The sequence below is a fragment of the Dermacentor silvarum genome, chromosome 4 (genome assembly GCF_013339745.2).
Source record: "Dermacentor silvarum isolate Dsil-2018 chromosome 4, BIME_Dsil_1.4, whole genome shotgun sequence".
In the NCBI taxonomy this organism is placed as follows: Eukaryota; Metazoa; Arthropoda; class Arachnida; order Ixodida; family Ixodidae; genus Dermacentor; species Dermacentor silvarum.
Window position 1 is genome coordinate 54,990,913 of NC_051157.2, and position 25,056 is coordinate 55,015,968.

Consider the following 25,056-nt stretch of genomic DNA (forward strand, 5'->3'; position numbering starts at 1 on the left):
AGGCTGCATATAAATATAAACCAACTGAGGTTCTTTAACGTGCACCTAAAGCACGGTACATCAGCCGTAAGTGTACAGAACAAAGGTTAAATGTGGACGAGACAAGCGACAAGGACAAGCGTGACTACCAACTGAAGTTTTGTTATCAATGCACCGAATTTATACAAGGAAGTGGAAGAGCTATCTGAAAAAAGAAGAAATAGTGAAGACGTAAGCCAGAAAGACATACAAGTGAGTAGCGAAAGATTAAGAACGCAGAAAAACAAGAGATACACAGAACAATGTAATGTAGCGTCACAACCGCCTACCGTACGTGCGCCTTCCTAAGAACTCGAGCTCTTGGTCTGATAGTGCATTGAATGGCTTGCTGACGCATCCGCTGTGTTATTGCAAAGTAAACAGTTCCTATTTAAAATCCAAACGGATAAGGTCGCCTCTATGTCCTGCGTGCAATGTACGGGAAGACATGATCCACTTAATCTGCGGTTGCAGCCTGTTTACTGTCTCCTGTAAACGCAGTGTCATGTTTACATTATAGCAGGGACTGGCGTGCGGAAACGACTGCACGGGTGTAAGAAATGTCCTAGCTAGAGGAACACTGATTAGAAGATAAGGTCGCCTCTATGCCCTGCGTGCAATGTACGGGAAGACATGATCCACTTAATCTGCGGTTGCAGCCTGTTTACTGTGAAAAGAAGAGCCCTAATTTCCACACTGACCATTCGTCAATGACTGCCATGTCTTGAGCTAAGACATGTTCTTGGCCTATGATAACGCTTCTTACGCATCTCGCGCAACCAAGGCGCTTTTAAACTACGTCAGAGACGCTGGTCTCAATGAGATACTTTAGTTTGTTGAGGATTGCGGTGTGTTTTGGACATGCTCTTCTTTCTAGTTGGCAATGCTGTAGGATATCCTAACATTTCCTTGAGATGTCCTGAGGCCTTGTCACCTTACACGAATCCCCTCTGGCAGGAAGGCCCGGCTTATGTGATTTCGAGCTGCGGCGTGCGCCGCTCGCTTCGTTTACTGCAAACGTTCATGTCTCGGAGTCCAGATGACGTTTAGGTCTCGATAATTTGCTTCTGGCTTGAGGTACTTTCCGAGATATTGAGTGCGATCGGGGATATGCGACCTTTCTTATAATTGCGGCATGACGAATGGAAGTCGCTTAGTATGATGGCGTTGTTGGCGCACGTTGCTCGCTAGCGCAGTAGCCACTTGTTCGGCTGTGTCGGGAATTTGTGCTGGGATCGTAACAACGGCTTCTTCTTCTCCTTGAGAGTTCGTGGTGCTTACTTCGTAGGCGGCGAAAATTCTGTACTTGGCTGCATCCGTATATCATGTGTTGGGCTCTGCAGAGTATCTTATGTGAAGCGCTCTCGTTTTTGCCTGTCTTCTTCTTCCTTTGTGGTAGTTGACGTGCATGCTTCTTGGTAATGAGGCTAAAGTGAGGGAGTGCCTGATATGTGGCAAGAACCGGGCTTTCCACTCAGATGTTGCCGTGAGGTCTACGTTATTGCCAAGTCGTCGTAGCATGGTTCTGTCAGTGGGGGTCGATTTGAGCCGTTGGATTTGACTGCTTTTATGGGCTTCAGCGAGCTCCTCCCCAGTGTCGTGGAGGCCAAGTTTGAGAAGTCGTGTTGTGGACGCTGCGGCGGGAATCCCTAGAGTGGTTTTGATAGCTTTGCATATCATAATACTAAGTTTTTCTATCTCAGCATTCTTTAGGGCCAGATAGGAAGTTCCGTCGACTATTCGACTGATGATGAGTGCTTGTACAATTTGTAGCGTGTCGTTTTCCTTGAGACCGCGCCGTTGATCGGCAATGCGCTTGATGAGATACGTCACTTGGTTGAGCGATGTTTGCAGCTTGGGGAATGTCGCAGCTCCGGATCCGTCCTTGTGTATGACGAGGCCAAGGATACGGATGGAGTCCACTTTCGGGATGGAGTCCGCTTCGTGGACCACGTTGTTGAATGTTCCTTTGACTTCTATGGCCAGGATGGATCATTTGCAATGTTTGTCCTGTTAGTGGATGATTATCCAACTCTGCACGTCACTTGCCTCTCGGCACTATAGCGCGGGCAGACACAGATAATGTGTGCTAGCGTCTCATCACAGCTGCATATGTCGCACGCGGGGCTGTTGGCCATTCTAATAAAGAAGACATAAGAGTTTGTAAATGCGACGCCCAGCTACAGACGGTACAGCATGGTCTGTTCATTTCGTGGTAACCCAGGCGGTAGATGTATCTGTGTATCCGGAGACAGCGAACGCAAACGACAAATGGTGAAACGTTCGAATCCCACAGGGGCAACGTACATTGAGGGGACATCAATCGCAGCCCAGCAGCAGCCCAGCCGCAGCTTCTGTTGGCCAGTTTGTTTCGGAACTTTAGGCCAGTGCTCCGAAAGAACCTCCGCGCAGAAGGCTTTATTCGCATTACTAAGATTCCTGCGGTATACGGACCTGCGCGATAGACTTTAAGTAATGCCGCTCCCTACCTCTGTATAGTGTACGCGGTTTGTATGTACTCGTCTCTCTCTCTCTCTCTCTCCCCCTTCCGCTCTCTTTCTCTCTTTATCCCCGTACTCCTTCCCTCCGTGCAGGGTGGCCAACCTGAACTACATCTGGTTAACCTCCCTGCCTTTCTATGCATCCCTTCTATCTCTCTCCTGCAATGTTTGTGAAGATGGTCGAGAAAGTCTTCTTTAAGTTGTTAGAGGACGTCTTGCGTTGACAGATGTTGTAGGAAGCCAAACATAATGTCGAGGATCAGGTCATTGTCTTCAAGGTAAGGGATTAGACGTTTGTGCACCAAACAATTTTCTGGCGCACGAGGTGAGAGAGATGGGGCGGAGATTTTCTACTTGAAGTGGTTTGTTGGATTTCGGTATCACGGGAATTTCTTATGTTTCCTTGCTGCTGGAATCTAACTTTTTGACCCAACAATCGTTCATACCCAACATTCAAAGGCTAACAGGTTGTTGATGTCTGCTCCACTGAGGTTACGAAGGATTTTGTTGGTCACTTTGTTTTTGCCTGGTGCTGTGTTGCGGGTCAGATTTCCCGCGCTGCTGCCACTTCAGCGTGAGAGAAGGGTTTGTCGAGGTCCTGGTTGATCTTGCCTCTGTATCTTTGTGGATTTAGCTTGTTCGGCGTGGTGCCCCCTGTGAACATATGCGTGAGGTCTTCTAGCAGTTGACTTTCTGTTGCGGGGTAGTAGTGAAGCAGCCTGTTGGATGTCTTGTCGTTGCTGTGTTTTGGTTTTGGTCGCAAGGAGGGAGGCAATAAAATATTCGGTGGCGGAGGAACGCCACATAGCACCGCCACCAACCACAGCATCTAAATCTTCAGGCGCCACAAAGCTCTCATGCGACAGCAGGTGCGTCTCAAAGAGCTAGTTGGTGCTCGGCGACGAAAGCGTCCTGCAACTGCTGCCAATTGAGTTACGCTGGTTCATTATGGTGAAGTTAGACCAGATGGCCTAAGGGGCGATGTCTAGCATGCCTGGGTATCTACGGGCCTGAGATTTACTTAAGGGAAGTCAGCGCATATACGCATATATAAAGTACAGAGTACTGGACCTGATGAACGCTTCTCAGCTACATATTTGCCAGTCGTTCTCTGTACTAGTGCATTATTCTATGCGTCATTATCACGAACCAGCTTGCCTAGCAAACAACCGTATATTCCGGAAAGTATTTTCTTCACTGACGACAAAATTAGGAAGCAATTACATTTAATCAGGTCATCATAACTGAAGCTTTGGGGGTAGCTTTTACTTACGACCAGTAACCAACTCCAGATCTCCAGTGACCAATTTTCTGAAAAGCCGCGTCGTGACAAAAAAAAAAAAAAAAAAAAGAAAAAAAGAGAGAGAGAGAGAAAAAAAAACAGCTGTTGGCGAAACAGGAAGCAATTGTTCATCTTTCGTTGGTTCGCAACGAGCAGTGTCCTCCCTCTAGCTATGGCCAAGCATAAAGGTGAGCGTAAGCAAGACATAGTATGGCAAGTAGTGCTGTGAGATGCCGCAGAGTCGCAGGTCTCTGCTTTGACCTATTATCTCTGGCACTTCAGTTTAGTACCTGGGTAAATCGAGAAATCATGAATAGATGGCCTCTTTCACAGTGAAAGTGTGTAGCCCGTTTCTATACAGCAGGACATTCCAGTCTTCAAATCGCAGTCCAAGGATCGCGTGATACGATATTGTTGCGACCGCGGCGAAGTTCCATGGTGGGCACGGGGAACGTCCACCTCCGCCAAATCATGTTACATGTAACTGATGCACAAACCTATGTACAGTATATTTACACGCAGGCTAACGTTGGTCAAGATGGCGACCATATATCTATCGGGAACACGTCGTCTTCCTCCTCTTCAATGCAGCCACATTGTGGTGGCTGTTCCGTATCATCATGTATAGAATTTCTATAGGGACCAAATGATGGAATACTTAGCTGCTAAGCAGATTTTTTTTCTTCCCTTGTGTGGCTTTCGAGTAGACAGGTCTGGTTGAATAATATTCATCACTAAACTGGTTGCCTCTTTGGTAGACCGCCGAATGAAGTTTAGACCGTTGTTTAACCATATTTTGACGATCGTTTCTCAGCCGCCATTGCATACGAAAACGTTTGTGCGATTTGTATAACTTTGTCTGCAGTCGTTTTGCAGAATAGACTACACTTTTTCAGGCTGTGATGGCCGCGGTTATGTTTTGAATGCTTCAGCAGAGAATGTATGCTTAAAATTTAGACACAGGACCTGTCTGTAATAACTCGGCTACTATATTTGTCATCTGTTGTTACAAAACTTCGTGCAGCATAACGCATTTAAATGAATTTTTACCTTGACGAAAATGTGTAGTTTTGCGAATCGCAGGCTGGATTCGTTTCTGAAGTAAGCCTGTTGAAACATTCCGCCCTTATTATAATTTCATATGTTTTCCTATTTCTCGTACGAAAATTGAGCTTATGTGGACTCTTCTGCGCTACACTGTACATTTTTAATACCTTGTGAAATGGCAGACTAGCATCTAGCTTAGCTTAGCAATGTAACGAAGGGAAACCTCCAATTTAATCTCATTAGGCTTCAACTTAATTATGTAGGAAAGACCATAGGCTCAATTGACGAAGCTCTTCGTTCGTAAGTGCTTTTTGCCATTGTCTGGTCGCCTTTGCTAATATGTCCAGCGTCGGGATTGGCAGGACATTTCTCTTATGAACTATTCTAGCATAAATGCTTTCTGTGAACACGGGCACAGAAGTAGAGATTCATCTTACCTTTAATGTAGTTTCTACGTTTGGCGGTGATCCTGACGCAGTATTATGCAGTGATTTCAAACGTACAACCAAACTAGAAGCATTAGACGACGCCCGGCAGAAATGGTCCTGCTGTGGTTTACCGTCGTACACTTGGCAGTTGAGAGTCAGGAAGGCAGACGCACTGGTAGTGTTTCGGACGCCCAGGATTGTGTATGATTTGCAGCAGAACGGGCCAGTGGTTAATTTCCCGCCATTGCGCGATGACTCCACCCCATCGCCTACACAATGGATGTCTCACGAAAGTTTAGGAAGGCATGCGGACGGCCGTTTTTCCTCGTTACTTCGGACGCCAATGTCAGAAGCGAGCTAGATCTGTCAGTTCTTTTCGACTGTCGTGAAAACGAACAGAAGATAGGCGAGCGCGACCAGTTTGAAACCGACTTCATGTACAATCAAAAGTATGTCTGATGTTCCTCGCTGACCAGCTACAACTAGAGAGCGTAGTGCGCGCGGAATGAGTAGACTCCTCCGAAATATCTAGATGTGCCATATGTAAATGGCATGACCGTGCTCGAAGGGTGTATTTCGCTATAATGCGGTAAGATAGAGGTTACTTCAATATTTCAGGACAGATGTCCTTTTTTTACGCATGCTCTCGGACGGTCTGTATAGTGTTTCCGGAACGGCGTAAGGTGGTGAGAAAGAGGGTGCCATGCTACTTGCATTCCTTGGCAATACCAGTTTGCTGTTCATGCATGTGACGAACCACATTTGTATTCGCGTTGTCTCTCAGGAGGAACAGCTGCCCGCCATGGCTTCCATGATAAACCGGCTTGAAGAAGCTGACCACCATCTCCATCACCACCGAATATCAAGGAGCGTAGCGAAAACTGAAATCCTATGCAACCGTTGCAGCCTGCGACAGGCCTTAGGAAGTCAACTTCCTTGCACCAGCAAGTGTCCCCATTTCAGTCTTTGCTGAGTCTTGGCTTGAAGATTGAAACGGTCCTTTTTCTCCGAATTTTCTTGTCCTCCATGTCTCATAGATTCTTGGCAAGAGGGCAGCACAAGACAACATCCCAAAGCAAAAGTCGTGCAATTCAGTACGCCAATATCCAGGCTTTATTGAAGGAAAAGAAGGAAGGTACACGCTCGCGACCTTTCTTAAGCTAGCAGCAGACGGTATGCCTGGACAATCAACGCGAAGCGTTGGTACATGTACAGTTTTCTCAGGCGCGCTGGTGCACGCATCCACGAAGGTAGCGGGGGAACACAATGGTAACACAGTGAATGTATAACCCGTACAAGTAGCACGTAAACATTTCAATGGGACGTGTGTTTCTATAGGGACACCTGGAACAGGCTGCGACAATAAGACGATTTTGGGCAGAATGGCAAGGCATATATACTCAACATTACAAACGTATATCACAACACCACAATTGTACAACATAGTTACGATAATTGATGGCAATGGTGAGTTCCAAAGTCACGTTGTGTGCTGTACGAAGAAATTAACTGCAAGAAAGAAAAGTGGTGCGACCAACAGCACACCTACGTAGTCCCCTTCCCCCTCTCCTTCAGTTACAAATAATTAAAACACCTATAAATGAGGCCATCTTAAATTTGAAAAATCTGTTCTTCGGCATGCTGTATTGACGTTGCGGTTAGAATATTGTCCATAAGCACTGACATGACAACCTACGACGGTATACGAGCTTTGATATATTTTCTCCGCATTCAAAGTAGCCTTACGCTGTCTGTGAAGATGTAGTCATGCATTTCAGTGGCTGTTCCCGTTACTTTATTTTTGCTAGACGCAAGGCAGAGTGGGTGTTGGCGGTGCAAGTTTTTGAGCAAAGATAAAAGTAGCACGAAGCAGCACCAGCAGCCATCGCGGATTAGTTTGTCAGCACTCACTTCCAAAGTTTGTGTTCAAAAGGAGCGTGCTGTGATGGCGTGCTAATGAGCTACGATGCACAATGCTTGTCGTGCGAAAGTATTCCAATGGACAAGCGTAGATCTATTGCAATTCTTTAAAACAAATTGCTAGATACGTCAAGATTTTCGCTCAACTAAGCACAACAAGAGGCCGAAAGAATGCTGTACCTTTGTAGAAAGCAGTATGCAACACAATGTGGTCCTATTTGTATATTTTTTCTAGCGCTGTCATAAGGTAAGGCAGGAGACTTAAGACAATATTAAGGTATACCCGAAGGGGTTTAATTCACGTTGTAAAATATCACAAGGTGTTCCCACCTCCGTCCATCTGAAGAATGCCCCGAGAATTTTGCACGAACTTTTTTTTTTGTAACTTTAGTTCATCATTGAACGCATATTGCAGTAATAGGCTCTATGTACATTGTACACTTGTATTACACACTTCGGACAGGTCTTTCACTGCGTGACAATGCGTAACCACACCACGTGGTCTGTAAAGACTACCGTACCCGCGTTGAGAACGCGTGACGCATTCGGCAGGACAACAATAATATTCAAGTGTACACTCTGCTAGCTGCTTTGCGTAGTAACGCCGATTGAAATTGTATTCTTTATGGAAGAGCATAGTACTGAATAGATTAGGCACGTTTGACGTGTCTATGAAAGCAGCAGTATCTTCATGAAGAAAAAGAGTAGGATAGCTGGTTGTTGCTAAAATCATTTCTGGACACCGTGCATTGATGCCGTCACTAATGACCAGGAGGGACTAAAGTGAACCCTGTTTCACTGTGTAATTAATGTTTGGCCACAATGATGCGTTCTTTGGCTAGCTAATATTGGTTAAAAAATTATGCGCTGTGTATAAAAAAATATGCGCTAAGGTTATCTGGAAGGTCCCTAAGACTACGTTAAGGGCTTGTGAAATATTTGCATAAAACGATGGACAGCGCTCATGACGTTTTAAGTTTCTATGCTTCGAAAGCATTTCTTGTTCGAATTTGCTTCAAGACAATTTATGTATTTTGCTGATTGTTGATTACTAATTTTAGATAAATGTATATTCGTCGGTAAAATGTATTGCTACAAATTGTATTTAGTTTTTTTTTAAGAAAAAGAAAGGTATTTTCTTAGCGAAAACGTATCCTTACAATTGCACATACAAGCGAAATTCTGTGAAGATTTCTCAGCTGAATATTTGTTGCTATAAAGGAGAAGGCTTTGCGCACAATATATATTTTTCTCGCACGGGACACGTTCACTGACACGTGGCACGATTTAAACACTGTTGAATCAGATATACTGATGCTAAAGTGTTTTGTGGGTTCACAATTTTCTTTACCCTAAGAACTGTACAGACTTTGAACCTTAGACGATTCACGTCGAGCATGAGCCCAAACCCTGTAACTACAAGTTAGCAATAGCAGCGGCGGCGGGAAGTCAGTCTTTACACAGCGGTTTACAGATGCAGACGTAAGGTGCTGACGACGAAATATCGATACATTTGCAAACGGAAACTGGCTAGAGGCCGATGAAAGGAGAGTGAGTGGCGCTGAAAACCCATACAGCATGGCCTCTGCGTGCACGAGCATATAAGTTTTAGCACGTGTTCTCTATTTGAAGAAGTGCCGGTTTGGAGACATTGCAGTGCAAACATTTGCTCGAGAGAACACCCACGGCAGTATTTTGGCAGTAAAGCACGTTAGAACACATTTTCAGCGACTGAAGTTCTGAACTCTACAATGACACAAGATTTGAGACGCCCAAGTTTGAGGAACAGCTTACACGGTGTACGCTGATGGAATATGTTATTCACCTCCCACTCAATAAAAGTTATTTCGCGCAGCAAAAAACTCAGGAGGGCACATCTCATCGACGTACAAGCGCTTAAAAATCTCTGTGGAGGTTAACAGCGTGTACACTTTGGTTGTTCTACTGCGTTTCTGAAGACGCGTTTGGTTTAGAGAAAAAAAATTGAAACGTGAAAACTAAAAAAAGAAGCACAAGTGGTTGCGTAAGTATGGGAGACTTTGTTCCGGTGACATGGATTTCGACCAGGAAACCGATAAATTACAGTCCTGGTCACCTGACCACAAATAAAAACATGAAGTGATTTTGCTCTTTTAGAGGAAAGTGTGTTTAGTTTCAATAACGTCTTTAAACAAACCCTATTATACATTCAAACAAAACAGATGTATACAGGAATATGGACACGAAGTGATCAACAGCACTCAAATGAGGGACGTGCCTTGTTCGACTCGATCCCAGAGACAACTTTGTTTCGACGGCGGTGGATCATCCAGATATGCACGAATACACAATTGATTTTGATCGCGCACGTAAAGGTGCCCTCAAATCCCGCGTCAAGCGCATATTCGTTTTGAACTGCGAGCTTACTGCAGTAAACACACAAAAAAGTGACACCTTCATCGATTGTCTTATAAATACGACAGCTCTTGTATAAATTTCTAGTAAAGCCAAGCATACTCAGAATCAAGTTGTTTTCTTTGGGGGAACGTAACGACGTAACAACGGCGAACTTGAAGCGCTGTTTCGCAGAGAACGACAGTACCAACCATTAATGTGTTCAAACAAAGTAACTTGCACGCGTTCACGGCAGTCGACACTGGACAGCTGTAAACGTGGTGCTTCCGCAAGCAAACCGAACACTGAAAGACAACAAGTCTATGAATTCAGTGTTCCTGAGGGACACCGACAAAATAACGCAGAGATGGACAAATACGTTACCTCCCCGCTATACACATCACAAACTATACAGATACTAAAATCATGCTGTTTATAACTTAGCGCTGTTCCAGCACAGGTTCACCCTGAAGCAAGGTATAAGATGCACCAACCCTCAAAAGCAAAGGTGAAAGCCGAGCCCTTCGCGAACTCTTCTGTGGAGAACAAGATCCACCGGCAAACTCTAAAAATGTTTGGTATCATTTTTTTCCCGAATTCTTCAGCACTAGCAAAAGCTAATTTCTCCCATATAACAGGTTGATGCCGATAAATAAGCTTAACATGTCAAACCAACGCTACCGTGGGCGCCATGGTGCTCCTTGGAGTAAACCCGAGAAGGAAATTTTCAACTTTTCCGCAATTTTATTGGTCGGCTAGAGAAGCCTTCATGCTGTTTTTAGCTCTGCTCCGTTAACGTTTCGGGAAGGCCAATCATGACGCACGGAGGATATAACCTCTGGCCCTAGTTGAGAAATCCTGCTTTGAACTTGGGCCATTTCCCATGACGGCTTTTTAGAGATAACACACTTTCGCTTCACCGTTGAACGTACAAAAACACGCAGCCGTTTGCAACTTGTGTGTACTATTTCAGACTCTGCCGAACTATTCCTTTTGAGCCAATCAGAGAAGGTGTCAGAGCAGTAAAGATGGCAAATTTGACAGCAGCGAAATGCCGAGGATTGGGCCACAGATGCGAACTGCCGACTTATTTTTCCACGCAGTGGAGAAGCAGCAGCATAGTTCACAATTAAGTTGAGTACTTATATTCTTGACGCTACTCATGCAACGTGGGAACTAGGAGAGCTCCGAACTTGGCCCGACTGAAGAGCTCCCGTCTTTGTCTTTAGCTTCGCTAAAACTTGCTGGTGAAATTGTTGGTATAACGTGTAATGGGGTGAAACAGAGTCTATTTACAGCAACTCAAGAAGTCCCAGTTAGTAGATTCGCCGCTCTATACAACTGCCACACAGAGTCTCGCGTTTTTTGCTTGACGCCCACTGGCTGACTACGACCAGAGGACCGGCGTCTCCGTTTTCTTTTCCTCAAACACGGGCGCCCCCTCTGTTCGGGTAGAGGAAACAGCGAGACAGCGTTCAGGTGGGCATTCTGGCGGCTGCGGCGGTAGCTGCGAGCCACAGAGGCAGCAGCAGGAATGCGGCCGTCGTCCGCTGCAGCTGGGGCGCCGCGTTGCAGTAGTCCGAGTCGCAGATGCAACGCACCGTGCTCCAGGCCCGGCTCGTCTCGGTCAGGCAACCCTTGTGCGGAGGGTTGCTCGGCGCGCAGTTGCGCCGAACGTGCTCGAAGTCACCTGCGCGAAGAGGTGTGTTCAAGGTGCACGTGTCACTGAAAGGGTATATATAGGCTTGCTAGCAAAGACACAGGTAGGAACTAAGAGGACGACACAAACGACGACTGTCATCTGAAAGGTGGTGGGAAATAAGGAAGACACAAAAGTGATCCGCGCATGCGCAAGCGAAGGCGGCACCAACCCGTCGATTATTGACACGTGTGGGTACTTGGGAAACATAACAGCTTAAGCATGGCCACTCCTCTTTGCGCAAGACAATCGAGGGCTTACTTACGCATGTGCTAGCTCTATTAACGATAGGCCATGATATCTCGATCATAAGGCGCACTTCTGCGTTCTTAGGTTTGAGCTATACTGTGTGGAAATTTGAGAGTACGTACACTTGAAAAGGCAACAGTGTAACGAAAGGTTACAAGGTTTTCCATCGATCAATGAACGTTTATGTCAAATTAATATCTGACTAATGACGAAATATCGATACACTTGCACACAGAAACTGGTTAGAGGCTGACTAAACGAGAGTGAGAGTATGAGCACTTCATAGACTACGCCCATGCGGTATTCTGCTAACTTGTTAGTCTGCTTTACATAATACCTGTTAGGACTTTCCTTCTTTAACATACATTGCGGCACACACCTTTCCTAACTTATTGTCAGTCGTAAACACAACGTTGACTTCGTATCAACTCCCTACTTTCAAAAGCCTATATGTGACGGAGAGTGAATGTAGCGTGCCTACGATTATTAAACTTGCGAACAGCTTAACATTCCCATTATACCGACCGACCTAACTCTTGATTGACGTATTGACTGACGTACCATGAGCTAAAAGAATATTTCACGACAGGGTGAAAAGAAATAACTATCAAGTAGTGATTCGTGTTTGGTTGTGATACAATCACCTCACAGCATGGGAATAAGACAACATCCACAACACATGAAAGACCATCGAGCAGTGGCCGGCTGACACTTGGTCACTGGTCGTTTTGCTGCATAGAAGCGAGCGAACGTTCAAGCAATAATGACAGCGTAGGGCAGCCGCGATTAACAGCTCACCATCAAATATTGACGCCCCTAAGAAACAGAATATTACTGTGTAATTTATTGCCATGTATGCCCGATTCATTCTGCGTGGTGATATTTCTGCCTCCAGATTTTTAAATCCAGCTCGATTCAGGTCAGCCCAAATTACGGTTACTTTTATTGTTAAAGCATTCGAGACAATATTTTTCATCCGCATAAACGTCGCTTTCCTGCCACAAGAGGCATAAAGTTGACTATATTACTAATATTCTTTTTTGTTTTAATTACATGCTTAAATACGAGACTGAACTATTGAACATTGGCTAGTGAACATTATTTAGAGGTAGCTGTGCAGTGCACTTCATTTCATAATGTTTTATTTTATTTTTCATTTTCTATCTGTCACGAAATTTGAAACACCGCCGGAGTTCCCACTGACGGGATCTGATGCATGGAACACCGCTTATATCATATTATTCTCAAGGCAATAGCTGCTGCACAGAGTGCTAAGAAGCAATACGTATACGTCTTGCATCTGAGTTAGCATTGCATCGTACTCGGAAATTAAAAAAAAAGGGGAAAAAGAAACAAAAAGGAGTGACAGCTTAGCTCACTTTTACCAGCGTCAAAGGTGATACCTATAGCTGTTGTGACTGAACAATATCACGACTCGAGATAGAAAATTTCTGGAGCACGTTGTTGACGAAAAGAAAGTGGAACTACATCAAAATTGTGCGCGAATTTGGGGACGCTTGTGCAAAAATTTACGTATCTGTAATATAATAGTTGCATAGAAGCAAGTGTATGTGGCCTTAGATTTTATATAATCGTAACGCAACTTGCTCCAAGTTCGCGTCAAGGAGAACCGCAAATGAGAAACTGCGAAAAATTTTCGATCCGTGAGGTCATGTGAGTTTCCGGATGCAACTCTACGATAGAGTAAGAGGATTCACGTGAAACATGCTCATTCACGATAATGAGGTGGTCACAGCAAAGCACGCATAACATGTACTGAAGGTTCAGATCACCAAGAATTACTAAGCAACAACATAACGCGTATTGTGTTGTGTAGAAAGATACTAAATGCAGGAATCATACAGGAAATACGCGAGACAGAGAGAGGTCAAAACCGTTAATATATATCTGAGGCAGGTCGTAATGTTTTAGTCGTGTCTTTCATCATCACCATCGTCATCTTATTAATATGTACACTGCAGGACGAAGGCCTTTCCCTGCGATCTCCAATTACTCCTGTCTTGCTCTAGCTGATTCCAACATGCGCCTGCAAATTTCCTAACTTCATCACCCCACCTAGTTTACTGCCGTCCTCAACTGCGCTTCTCTTCTCTTGGTATCAATTCTGTAACATTTATGGTCCACCGGTTATCCATCCTTCGCATTACATAGCCTGCCCAGTTCCATTTTCTCCTCTTAATGTCAGCTAGAAGATCGGCTATCCCCGTTTGCTCTCTGATCCACACCGCTCTCTTCCTGTCTTTTAACGTTAGGCCTAACATTTTTCGTTCCATCGCTTTTTGTGCAGTCCTTAACTTGTTCTCGAGCTTCTTTGTTAACCTCCAGGTTTCTGCCCCATATGTTAGCACCGGTATAGAATGCAATGATTGTGCACTTCTTTTCAACGACAGGGGTGAGCTTCCGTGGAGGATTTGGCAATGCCTGCCGTATCTTTGCAGTCGTGTCTTTAACTGGGCACAAACATTGCGAGTACAAATTGCTTTGGTGTAGTATACGTACAATGCCCCGCCGCATCGGTAATAGAACATTATTGCCATGCTTCCAGCGTCTTGCTGCCGTCAACAGGCAACACAGCCGATATCGTGACTTTGCAACAGAGCGTGCTGCGACAGCTATGTATACAATTTTTCATCGCTGTCAGAACACAAAGAAAGAAAATTCAAAAGTAACAAGAGCACTCGATTATGCTTCACGCCCACTCCTCGACGCTCGCGTGGGCCGCCGTTTCTGCGCGCTCACCGTTCAGGTCGTTCTGGGAGAAGAATTCGCATCCATGGGAACACTCGTGGGCGAAGTTCTTTTCCGGGTTGAAGTTTGAGTGCGTACAGTAGTCCGTCCGGTTGGCCTGGTTTCTCGGGGACCAACTGCATATGTAGCACTGGACAGCGTCACCTACACGGACAGAGAAGACAAGTTATTGGATTTATATGGCAGCGAAAAAAGAAAAGAAAAAGAAAACGGATATGAAGTACTTCAGGTCATCATTTCTGCAAGATCTTCATCGGTGGCAAGGAATGAGTGCAAGGTAGCAAGCATTCTCTGGGTGTTCGCGGAAAAACCGAAATTGACTATGACCCGGAGTCATACTCAGTTACCCAAGCTGGCGTCAAAGAGGTTCATTAAAGAGCGGTACATACCTAGTGGTACATACTCAGCGAACCTAATTGGAAGAAAAAAAAAAGCGGCGAAACCCTTCTCACGGTGACTATCGACGATAATGCGTTAGCTTTCAATCAATATAACGACACAACGTATAGCCACCGCCGAAACGAGTTATGCATGAGGCATTTACTGCAGCGGGATTCCTCTTTCGCACTTTCCTGAGAACACTCGGCGCCATCTAGTGCCACCACCGCAAAACCTGCCCGTGGCCTCCGAAATGCATGACGCGCCGGTACGTGCGAACACTGATAAGCGCGTCGTGCGGCAACCGGCAACCGGCTCGCGCTTCTTTCGGAACACGCTATGCCATCTTGTGACACTGCCGAGAAGTCCGCGCGGGCTATACCCAGTCCCGATGCGCTAACAATTCAACCACGGATTACCCATTGATTCAGGTAGGCGGGAAAACGGTTAGATACAAACATAGATTGATACAACTTGTTGTTGGGCTAGGTTGGTACATACAACGAAAAGACGCAACAAACCAAGGAAAAGACAGGCGAAAGGAAAGAGCGTCTTTTCCTTGGTGTGTTGCGTCTTTTCGTTGTATGAAGCGTAGATTGATACATAGCCCACGGAAAGTGCGTAAAGTGCCGTAAGGATGCTAACGCATTGACAAGGTTCATTGGAGAGCTGGACAGACCGAGTGGCACGTATACCCGGTGCTCCAAGTTGGTCGACGATTGGTTTCGAGCGCTGTTCCTTCAACAAAGCAGCCCGATGCGCTACCCATAAGACCATGGGCTTTGACAGGGTCTAAATTCCATTCGCCAAGGCCTAAGTTAATCAGCTGCATCCTGCGCCCATTGGAGCCTGCCTTTCCCTTCATACGTTGCCTCATGCGTAACATCACAGCACAAAGTTATACAAACAGGCACAACACAAATCCGCAGAACGGCGTTGTCTCTCAGGAGCACAGTGTTCATTCATTGCCTTGTCTTGCCTACGTCTTACGCGTTTGTCTAGCGCACACTTGCGCCTATTTTCATTATAAAATATTGCGTACTCGTCGAAATTTCCACTCAGTTACACTGCAATAGTTGAACCATCAGATGGTTGGTACAAATTGGTACACGTCGGCATTCTTGTTTGGCATTATGAAACATGTAAGAATGTACAAGACATATAACAACATCGCCGTGTCGGCATCAATGTTTCTACCCATTTCAGCACGTCTCTTTAGCTGCGATAACGTGTTTGATAAGACATATTACCTTGAGCTTTCTCGTAGCCGTGACGCCAAAAAAATAAAAAATAAAAAACCAAAATAAACCAACAAAAATAAAGGTCGATGGGTGGAAGGGAGGCACAAGCATCCCATGGCTTGCAGGCCAGAGCAGTTACCATACAGCCCGAACGCCGGCGGCTATCGATCATTCTTTGTCTTTCGTGTGACGTCATTTGCAAGGTTCCTCACGTAGTTCTCCTCACTCGCCTGCCTTTTATAGTTAACCGCCCTATGAATGCACCGAGACTGCGAGAAAGCGAAAGGCGCCGAAGAGGGGGGAGAGTGGCTTCATTCAAGGCCGCACACCGCGTTGCGTCATCGAAGGCACCTGTTTTCTGTCACGCGAATTGACGGCCCCGGGCGGCGTCTGCCCGCCGAGAGACTGCACGCTGGGAACCCATTCGACGTGGGTGTGTCTGCGCTGAACATTGCCTTCGCGCGGCCCGGCGTGCATGGTGGGCAACGCCCATTTCCGAACCCGAAACTGGGCCTCACGAGCTCAGGTTTTCTTGGCCGTGCCTGTTTCGCGCACTATTAAAGAATTCACAGGATGTCTTGCAGCTGCGCGCAGACGCTGTCTGGGGAATAGTTGATACAAAAAAAAAAATTGAGGGCAACTGCTTGTTATTAACAGCGAAATTTTGCTAATACCAAAGCACCAAGGCCTTCTAAAAACGCTTTAGGCAGGCGAAGTCCCAATTTGACCTGCCGAGGATGCGGGCGCCATCTGGATATGATTTTCGCAAGTTACCCACCCGAGCACGCCGCTGTTGGTATGGTAGAAATGCTGGAAAAGGGGTTTGTGTTTGAGTTTCCTCGTAACAGAATTATGCTTTCTCGTACATTCAAATTATAATCCGACGCCACCATGTCTGTAGGTTGTGGTCAAGTCGTACTTTACCATTTTTCTGACGGATTTCACTGCGAGCAATTCAATTTTTGTTCACTAACACCTTGCGCCACGCGGAGGGCCTGCGTGGTCGGGGTGGTTCGGGATGATATTCTCCGCCACGGCCGCCGACGCCGGCGCCGACGCTAACGCCGGATTTTTTGCGACGCGGGGCCCTTAACGTTATCGCATTAAAAATCAAGGACATACTGCGGGTGAGGTAACATCACGCAGGCTACAGCCTCTCGTGTGAAATGAAGGAAACGATTACTCTCAATTACCACTTAGCATATAGAGAGTATATTGCGAACACAAGCGTTGACAAACGTGTGCTGGACGCTGGATGCATTTTGTTGAGTACTAATCGCTGATTTATCGTTCGCGAGCTTTCGTAGCGAGCACTGATGGACTTCTGCTGTCTTGCCGAATGACTCACACACAAGACATCACTCATATAACGAATCGACTTGATCCTATAACGAATCGGCTTATGTGCAGTCCCATCCGTAATATCAATACAAATGTGCCGGTCATCGGCTCTGTTCCTTACGGAATCGCGCAGTGAAACAATAAATGGTGTCTAATATTCTCACTGCAACAAAATTGACAGTCACTTTAGCATACGCCAAGGAGGGTGAAGGCGAAAGCCTGCGCGCTCAAGAGCGCGCGCAGGCTTTCATTAAATAACTTGACATTCGCATTCGAATGCGTTGTTACTTCCTGCTTCTTTTTTGCGACCATAGGTCGCGGGTTCTTGTGCTTTCGTTGACGCTTTCTTAACTAACCGAGCCTTAACTAACCTCGCCTTAATTAACGCCAAAGGTGGCGGGTTCGACTTCCACATAAGCTCGGTGGTTCGACTCCAACCGAAGGTCGTGGGTTCGAGTGCCGGAATTAACTCCATCTTCATTAACACGCTGACGACGGCAACCCGCACAGCATTAGAATTGTTGCGTGATTGTTTGTATATATAAGACACGATGCTGGGGCGGTGTAGTAAGTGAATTACTGCACCGAGTCGTCATAGTGTACGATTTCGCTTCGACGACACGGTTTTCGCTCAAAGACGTTGAAGGTCATATAAAGACATATAAGGCTTTCGCCTTAATAAACGCCTTGTATGCCTTCTTTCCCGGTGTTCACCGCGTTTTTTAGTCAGTCTGTTTCTCGTAAAGTGGGCCAATCCTGAAGATAGTACAATAGCAAAGTGGGCGGACCCTGGAGACCTGTTCCAAGTGCGGGCCGGTCCCGGACACAGCGTAATCCACGGTCGCGTGGGTCGCGAAGTGGGGGTCTCCGCTTATTACCGTATTGCCGGACAGGCACATAATCGCTATGTTGCAAAATGCTCTTCAGGAGATCAACAGTTGTATGGCATTTAATTAACCGCTTCACGAAAGCTTCGCTTCACATTACATTACAGACTGTGTGTTGGATGTGCATATTTTTCTTTAACTTCTAAAGAAATAATAAAAAAAAACTCCATCGCAGGATGCAAAAGTTGCGCAATCTTCTGGGAAAATGCATTGTCATCGTTTGTGTTGTAACACGCGGCAGTATTGGCTGTTGGCATCTACGTGGCGTCGCGATGCCCAAGGAAAAATCGCGCTTCTTTTCATCGATTCACTTTGCAGCGGTTAATAGTGGGCGTCCGATAGCTTTACAAAAAAGAAAGAAAGAAACAAACAAAGAAATAGAAAAAAAACACGAATGAAGTCCAAGCGTGCTGACGACTCAACGCGTCGATCCGCTGGCTTTGCGATTGAGTCACCCACTGGCACTGCACGAAGACACGTGACTGCTGGGGAATAAATGAAAGCTCATTGCAGCGTGGTAGTGCATGAACTGGTGCGTATACTCGAAAGAGAGTATATGATCATACCAACGCGACACGCTACTTGGCCCGTTGTCTAATGACAGTTCGAGTAGCGCTACACCGTCAAATTCGAAAGACAACGCCCCGGTCTGTTTCTACAAACAAGATTATTCTGTCGGTTCTACGTGGGCGTGCTGACAGCTGATAACGATCGACAACTGGGAGACGTCGATTCCTGCCTCGGCTATTCACGAAACTTCCGGGAACTGGCAGCTCTGGCGCCTATCAATCTTGTTATTCCCACGTATCCCAAGCGCGACAAGTAGGGGTGCCCTTTGCATACAAGATGTTAAGAAGGTGCCATGGCCAGAAAGTCAATCGAGCGATGTTTTACAAACTTGGTATAAGTGCTATCTTTACTCTTAGTGCGCATGGTCCTGAAAGTAAAGTACTAGAGTGATGGGGGTGAAGGGAAATGTAAAGGTGTATCAACAGATTCCTGAATATATTCAAAAGTGTCGAACGAAGTACCGTTCTCTACGTTCGGCTTCTCCGCTTGGCTACGTACATTGCTCGAAAGTGGCGTCACAGGCCGGCGCAGTCAGTTCGTTAACCGCTTTGTATCGAAGCCGTGGATGTGCTATTGCGAAAGTCCCTTGGATACTACTATCACTTCATCAATCGGTGATTGTCCGCAATGCACCTGACTGACGCATATTAGGATTTGAGATACGGGGCGGCCAGTAAAGAGGGGAAAGGGAGGAGTGGGGTGCCTTGTGAAACACGTACGCTTCGTACTCTGCCGGCCACACTGTGGTGATATAGGGGACGGCCTTCAGCACGGAGTAGGGTGCCTCGATGTCAGCGCCGCGTGGCATCGAGGCACCATAGCACGGAGAGCACCGCCCCACCTCGCATCGGTGTTCTCTTTAAAGCACCCAGTTGAGCAGGGAGCGGTAAATTGAGGTATACACGTTTTCCCCCTCCTCGCCCACAAGGCGAACGTAACGAAGCCCGCCGTCCCGCCTTGTATGCCAAAACAGCTGTGCGCGGAAAGCGAGGGCGATCTTTCAGGCTGTTTGTGTCCCCAAGCGGATTCGTTTGTCTTCGAGATTACCTTCCCGTGCTATGGAGGTTTACACTCTCGCTTTGTAGCAGCGACAGCTCTCGTACGTAAAAGATGGGACACGTTAGTTTATTACTTCGTTCAATATGTTCCTGTTGCCCTTGCTTGCTGAACTGTGTCCACACCCAAGGTAAATAAATTTCACGATTCGATCAGTCACGTTTTTTTTCCCGTTCTATTTCGTGCTGGAAAGAAGCAGACGTTACCCGAAGCGTCAATTATTATGTATATTTGTTCACAAAACTATTTTCTCAAGCGGAAGGAAGCGGGTGAAAGCTAACGTCCTTTTCGTGCTTTCAAAACGCCCTCTCTTTCACGCAGTCCATTGCTCCGGGCTAAGAACGCCCACAGCTACAACCACGTCTGCCTGGGTGCGCTCAGCCATGAACCAACGCTAAAATGCCATCGATCAGCAGCTCTTTTACGGCGGTTCAAGAAAAAAACAGCAGTGGCTCGCTCGGAGGCTATAACTCAGGGGCCACGTAAAATGCCACGCAAGCGACGGACAGCTAGCACCCTATACGGACGCGATACAAGCAACACCACTACACCGTTCGCGCGAAAGTTTTGAAAGCCTTGTGGACATGCCACGCGACCTGGATAAGTGGGCAGAAAAAGAAAAAAAAAGGCAGGGTGAGGGGGTAGGCGTGTGTGCGTACCAGCTACGGCTCTCACGAGTGCGACGTCGCTGAACGCGTCGCGGTGACAGATCGCTCCGGGCGCTGTGCACCGCTCTCCTCTCTTTCCGCCGATGTTCTTCCCTCATTCTTCCGTACACATTTTCGCTTGTGATATTTTGCTCATTGCTTCGTTCTTTCGGCTAAAAGCAATGGCCGGGGCCTTCTCCCCTGTCGCTGGGCCCTGCAACGACCAACCGCTACCTCGCACCAAACGTCTTGTTCGATTCAAAAAAAGTCAAAAAAGAAAAAAAGAAAAAGACTCTCGAGCGAGTGTTTTCATCTCCGTCTTCTTTCTTTTGTCTATAAGTGGCGCGCGCGCCCTCGTCTGTGGCGCCTCTCCTAAAGCCAGTTTGATCTCGGGGCTGGCACCCCGGCTCTGGAGGCGCACGCCTCCGCGCTGGAGCAATTTAAGGAACGCGCACGGCCAGACCGAGCAAGCTCTGCGCTCTTGATCTTTCTGTTATCCTCTCTCCACCACCCACTTCCTGTTCTTCCCTTCTGTGTGGCTTTAAACCGTGCAGCAGTTTGGAGGCTGGAAGTTACAGCTGTTCTGGCTGTCGGGTCAGTGGATGCAGCAGCGACGGCTCAAAATACAGATACGAACGTCTTTTACTTAAATGGCACGGTTTAACGAACAAATTGATGAACTCAAGTGCCCATATCAATCCTGTGAATACAACATCCAGAAAAATCTTGCAAATACACCCACGCCTACAGCTGCGTAGTCTTGCAGTTGACCACCCATTCTTGCCGCAGCTTGCTCCACAGTTATCCCCCTTCTCCTCGTGCGCTGAAGTGCGCATTTTTATATCTTTTTTTTGTCTCGTTGTGTACAACCTGCGGGCCTTTGTAGTAACTAGCCTGTAGATGACGACACAAATAGGCTTCCCACAAAGTATAGCTTCGGCCAAACAGGGAGAAGCCGACTGATCGAATGTGTTCGCTCTGATTCATGATTGGCTATAGCTTCCATGCGCCACTGGCCACTCGCGACGGTCAGCGACGTAACAGCCAAGGCGAAATCAGCTAATCACCAATGCTTCTTGCACGTAAGAAGCTAATGCCGAAAGGGACGGTCTGTCTGCGTTCTTATACAGTTACTGCCGTGGTGCATTGTTTTAGCGTGCCGGGAGGCGTACGGGCGCACGCCCCTGCATGGGGCTGCGGTGGGGCACTGTCTTGTCTGCCGCACAGACTCGATGGCTCTAAACACGGAGGAGAGCACTTGGCAATCCAACAGACGCGTGCGTTTTCTCTTTTGTGTTTTTCGCTCGACCTCTGCGCTAGCGAGAAGAGATGCGTCGATGCGCTTGAACGCTTTTCGTCGCTCTCTAAAGCAGAACGACGGCGATGTCTTTATTCGTGTAAGGAGCTTGAGCCGCTTTTATTTCTTCTGGGGACCCGCGCTTTGTGGAAACCTTTCAAGGATAAATTTAGAGAGTTCGTAGATTGACTATAGGATTGAACATGAACTTCGTGGTCTTCGTATAGACTTGTGCTTTCGTGTATGCAGCAAGGTCTGCGGCCTAGAAGACATACTCTTTCAGAATACTTTCTTATTTGTTCTATTACTGCCAGTCGACTTCCAAAGGTGCTTTTTCGAGAAGTTTTCTAGATGTTAGTCGCTAAGAGTGGCAAGACCGCAACTCTACATCTCTATAGAAGTTATTATATAGATTTTGTAGCATGATACTTTTTTGTTGACTTTCTGTTGACTGTCTTGTGAAGGAGCGTAGTGCCAAGCGTCGCAAATATAGAAAGCCAAGTTAAGGGGTTGGCAGTTTAATGTAGGAGAGAGAGAGAGAAATCAACTTTATGAACTTAATGTGCGAGTAAAGCGGCGTGATGAAAGATTTGGAGCGAAAGAAAGTGTATTTTCTTGGGAAAACAGGCAGACTGACAACAGAAAGGACGAAATATCAAAAAATAGATTTCGGTCTCAGCGAATCGCCATCTGTGCCGAAGACGTCGCAAAGAAAACAAGTGGAAAATTCATTACCGAGCTTATAGGCGTTGTTTTCACTACATTACTGCTATGAAATAGAAAGTGTGGTATGGCCTACGCGTATGCGCAAGTCAGCTTTGTAGTTTAACTGAATGTATTTTGAGAATAACGTGAGCTCCGAACGGCGTCTGTTTACCCAAAGACGCGGATAAACCGCGTTCTCAAGTTTGTGGACTCATCTAATTATCTTCGTGCTGATAAAGCGTCCGCATAATTAACCCCACATTTGTTCGCGTGCACTCACTTTGCTAGCTTCATTAAATTTGCGCCTTAGAACTTTACGAGAACGCTGGAGGGTCCGTCGATTGGGAAAAGTTGAGGCGTTTTTGAAAGCTGCCGCCTAACAGTTCACTTGCAAAGTTTCTCTTTCTATTTGATGGCGCTTCAACGACGCGTTCTTTAATTAAGGCTTCGCCATCGCACCAGCCCTTCTGACTATGATAGCAGAAAAAAAAAAAGAAAGTAACTTCAACAGAACTGACGGGCGATTTTGCTCGTGGGAGCTAGGCGACGGCTATATATAGCGATGACGTCACGACTGACTATTTTTAACCGACACTCTGCATTGGGCCATCTCCCGGCCGCATCTTCTGTTCATTTTTTGAAATGACATGATTTCATTTGCTTGTACAAGAAAACCAAAGCCGCACCTAAAAGCTACGAAAAAGGTTGCGCCTTCTCGTTAGTGCAGTTTTTGTTCTTCAACATTGTTCTTCTTTTCACCCTATAAGTCCAAAGTTGAAATTACAACAGTGATGTGATGTGACGTGATGTGAAATTATTAAGCGATGTGATGGCCGCACAAGCGCTATTGACTCACCATTCCGTATTTGCAGTTTTGTCACGGAGCGTCATATTTTCGAGAGTTTTCGAGTGGTTTTGACGCCAATTAATGGCCGCCAAAAAACGTCGTGTCCTCACGGGGCAGCATAGTCCCTCGAGACATCGACATGCCGATTAGCGGCCACCAAGAAAGTCGTGTCCTCACTATGTGGCATATAATTTCGAGAAGGCGACACGCCGATTAACGGGCGTCAAAAACGTCGTGGCCCCACGGGGTGGCATCTCGTTTCGAGACATCGACACGCCGATTAACGGACCCCGAGGAGTGCGTGTGCGTCCGTATGGTGCAGTGCCGGGGCTCGACCTTGGAGAGAGGGGAATCTACCGGCCTTCGTCCATGGTGAAAGGGACGCGGCCAAGACTTTTGGGAGGAGTCATGAATTAATTAGGTGAACTCTGCATACCGGCATTTCCCCTACATAGGGAACTAGGAAAAGGAGAGGCTATTTAAGCGCAGGTTTTGGGCCCTGCTAGTCTGGAAGCTGAACCTATGCGCTGCTGAGAAGCCGTCGGGGGGCTAGTGCCGTCCAGTATCGCCTGTGCCGCCTGGCCACGTCGGAACTCCGAGGAACTAGTTGACGTACGAGACGTCAAACCAGCGTCTGCAACGAAGCTCACGGTAGTTCGCCTCAAGTTAGCTCAACCTGCTTGAGGGAAGTCGTCAGGATCTAGACTCCCGGGAAACCAAGCCCAGCGATCGCATCCACCTCGACAAGATCGGACCGCCAGCATTCTTCGGGAAAGCTCTGTGCACCGACTTCACGATTTATGGACTTGCTGCTGCTGCTGCGCGTATGACATCGTTGTTTTCCTTTGAAATTTATTTTAGTGAAATGCTGTTAGGTGTTATTCTTGTATATTTGATCCGCGCCCTGTTTCATATGTATATGTATTGTTAATTGCTCATCACATTTCTCCGTCATCATTGTGTTATATTAAGTTCAGGTGTGTTAGTCTGTCTTGTGTCTTTTTATTTATTATTTTATTTTATTAATTTGTGTATATTTATCAGCCAAAAAATATCTTGTTTTTTTGTTTACTCCCGACTCTGACTCTTTTCACTGTGTTCGCTCGAGTACGGAACGACCAACCGGCTTGTCCACCCCGTCGATTGACTTCGCGCCGACGACGAACGGATGACAGCTGTGACAAGTTTATACAGGACAAATAATAATACCGGCGGCAGAAGGTTTTGTAGCTGGCTATGAAAGCACTGGAACCTGAAAGCACACGAACCGATTAACGATCCACATTATTATCGCATTGACGAAGCAGTATTTGCGAAGTAAATGGTCGAACAATTGACTGAATGATAAACGCGTCAAATACGTATACATATGTGTGCCTTAAAGATGCTTGACTAAGCTCATATCTTAACACTGCTAAAACTAGCATAGCACTGTCAAAACTTTTGTCTGAGAAAAAAAAATATGGTAATTTTTGTAACATATCTTTTCTCTTAGCTTGTCTTACTGCGATTTCACCAAAATAACCTGTTTATTGTATTCCGGTAAATTTAAAGAAAAAAAAATGTTGGATAGTTTAAGCCATGAAAGGAGTAACTTTTACTCCCCTCATGGCTGCAGCTTCCATGGAGTACGTAAGAATCAAATGCCACGATGCGGTTGCAGCATATCATACATAAACAGATAAGCGCGCTACGTAGAAAACTTGAGATGTGACCACCCCTTGACAGAACACATGGCGCCAAGACACCTAGCACTATGTACGCGACACATCCAAGTATTCACTCTACGAGCGGCATGACT

At 46.3% G+C, this 25,056-nt stretch overlaps 1 protein-coding gene across 1 annotated transcript in view; it reads right to left on the reverse strand.

Annotated features, from left to right (window-relative positions):
• Window positions 1–6,368: 6,368 nt before the first annotated feature.
• The window catches only part of LOC119450086 (uncharacterized), an 81,285-nt gene continuing 62,597 nt past the window's right edge, over window positions 6,369–25,056 (reverse strand). Inside the window, exons 3-4 of the mRNA XM_037713445.2 lie at window positions 14,278–14,430; window positions 6,369–11,259 (exon numbers count right to left, since the gene is read on the reverse strand). Coding sequence (XP_037569373.1) covers window positions 11,045–11,259; window positions 14,278–14,430 — 368 coding nt within the window. The 3' untranslated portion in view covers window positions 6,369–11,044. The remainder of the gene's footprint in view (window positions 11,260–14,277; window positions 14,431–25,056) is intronic.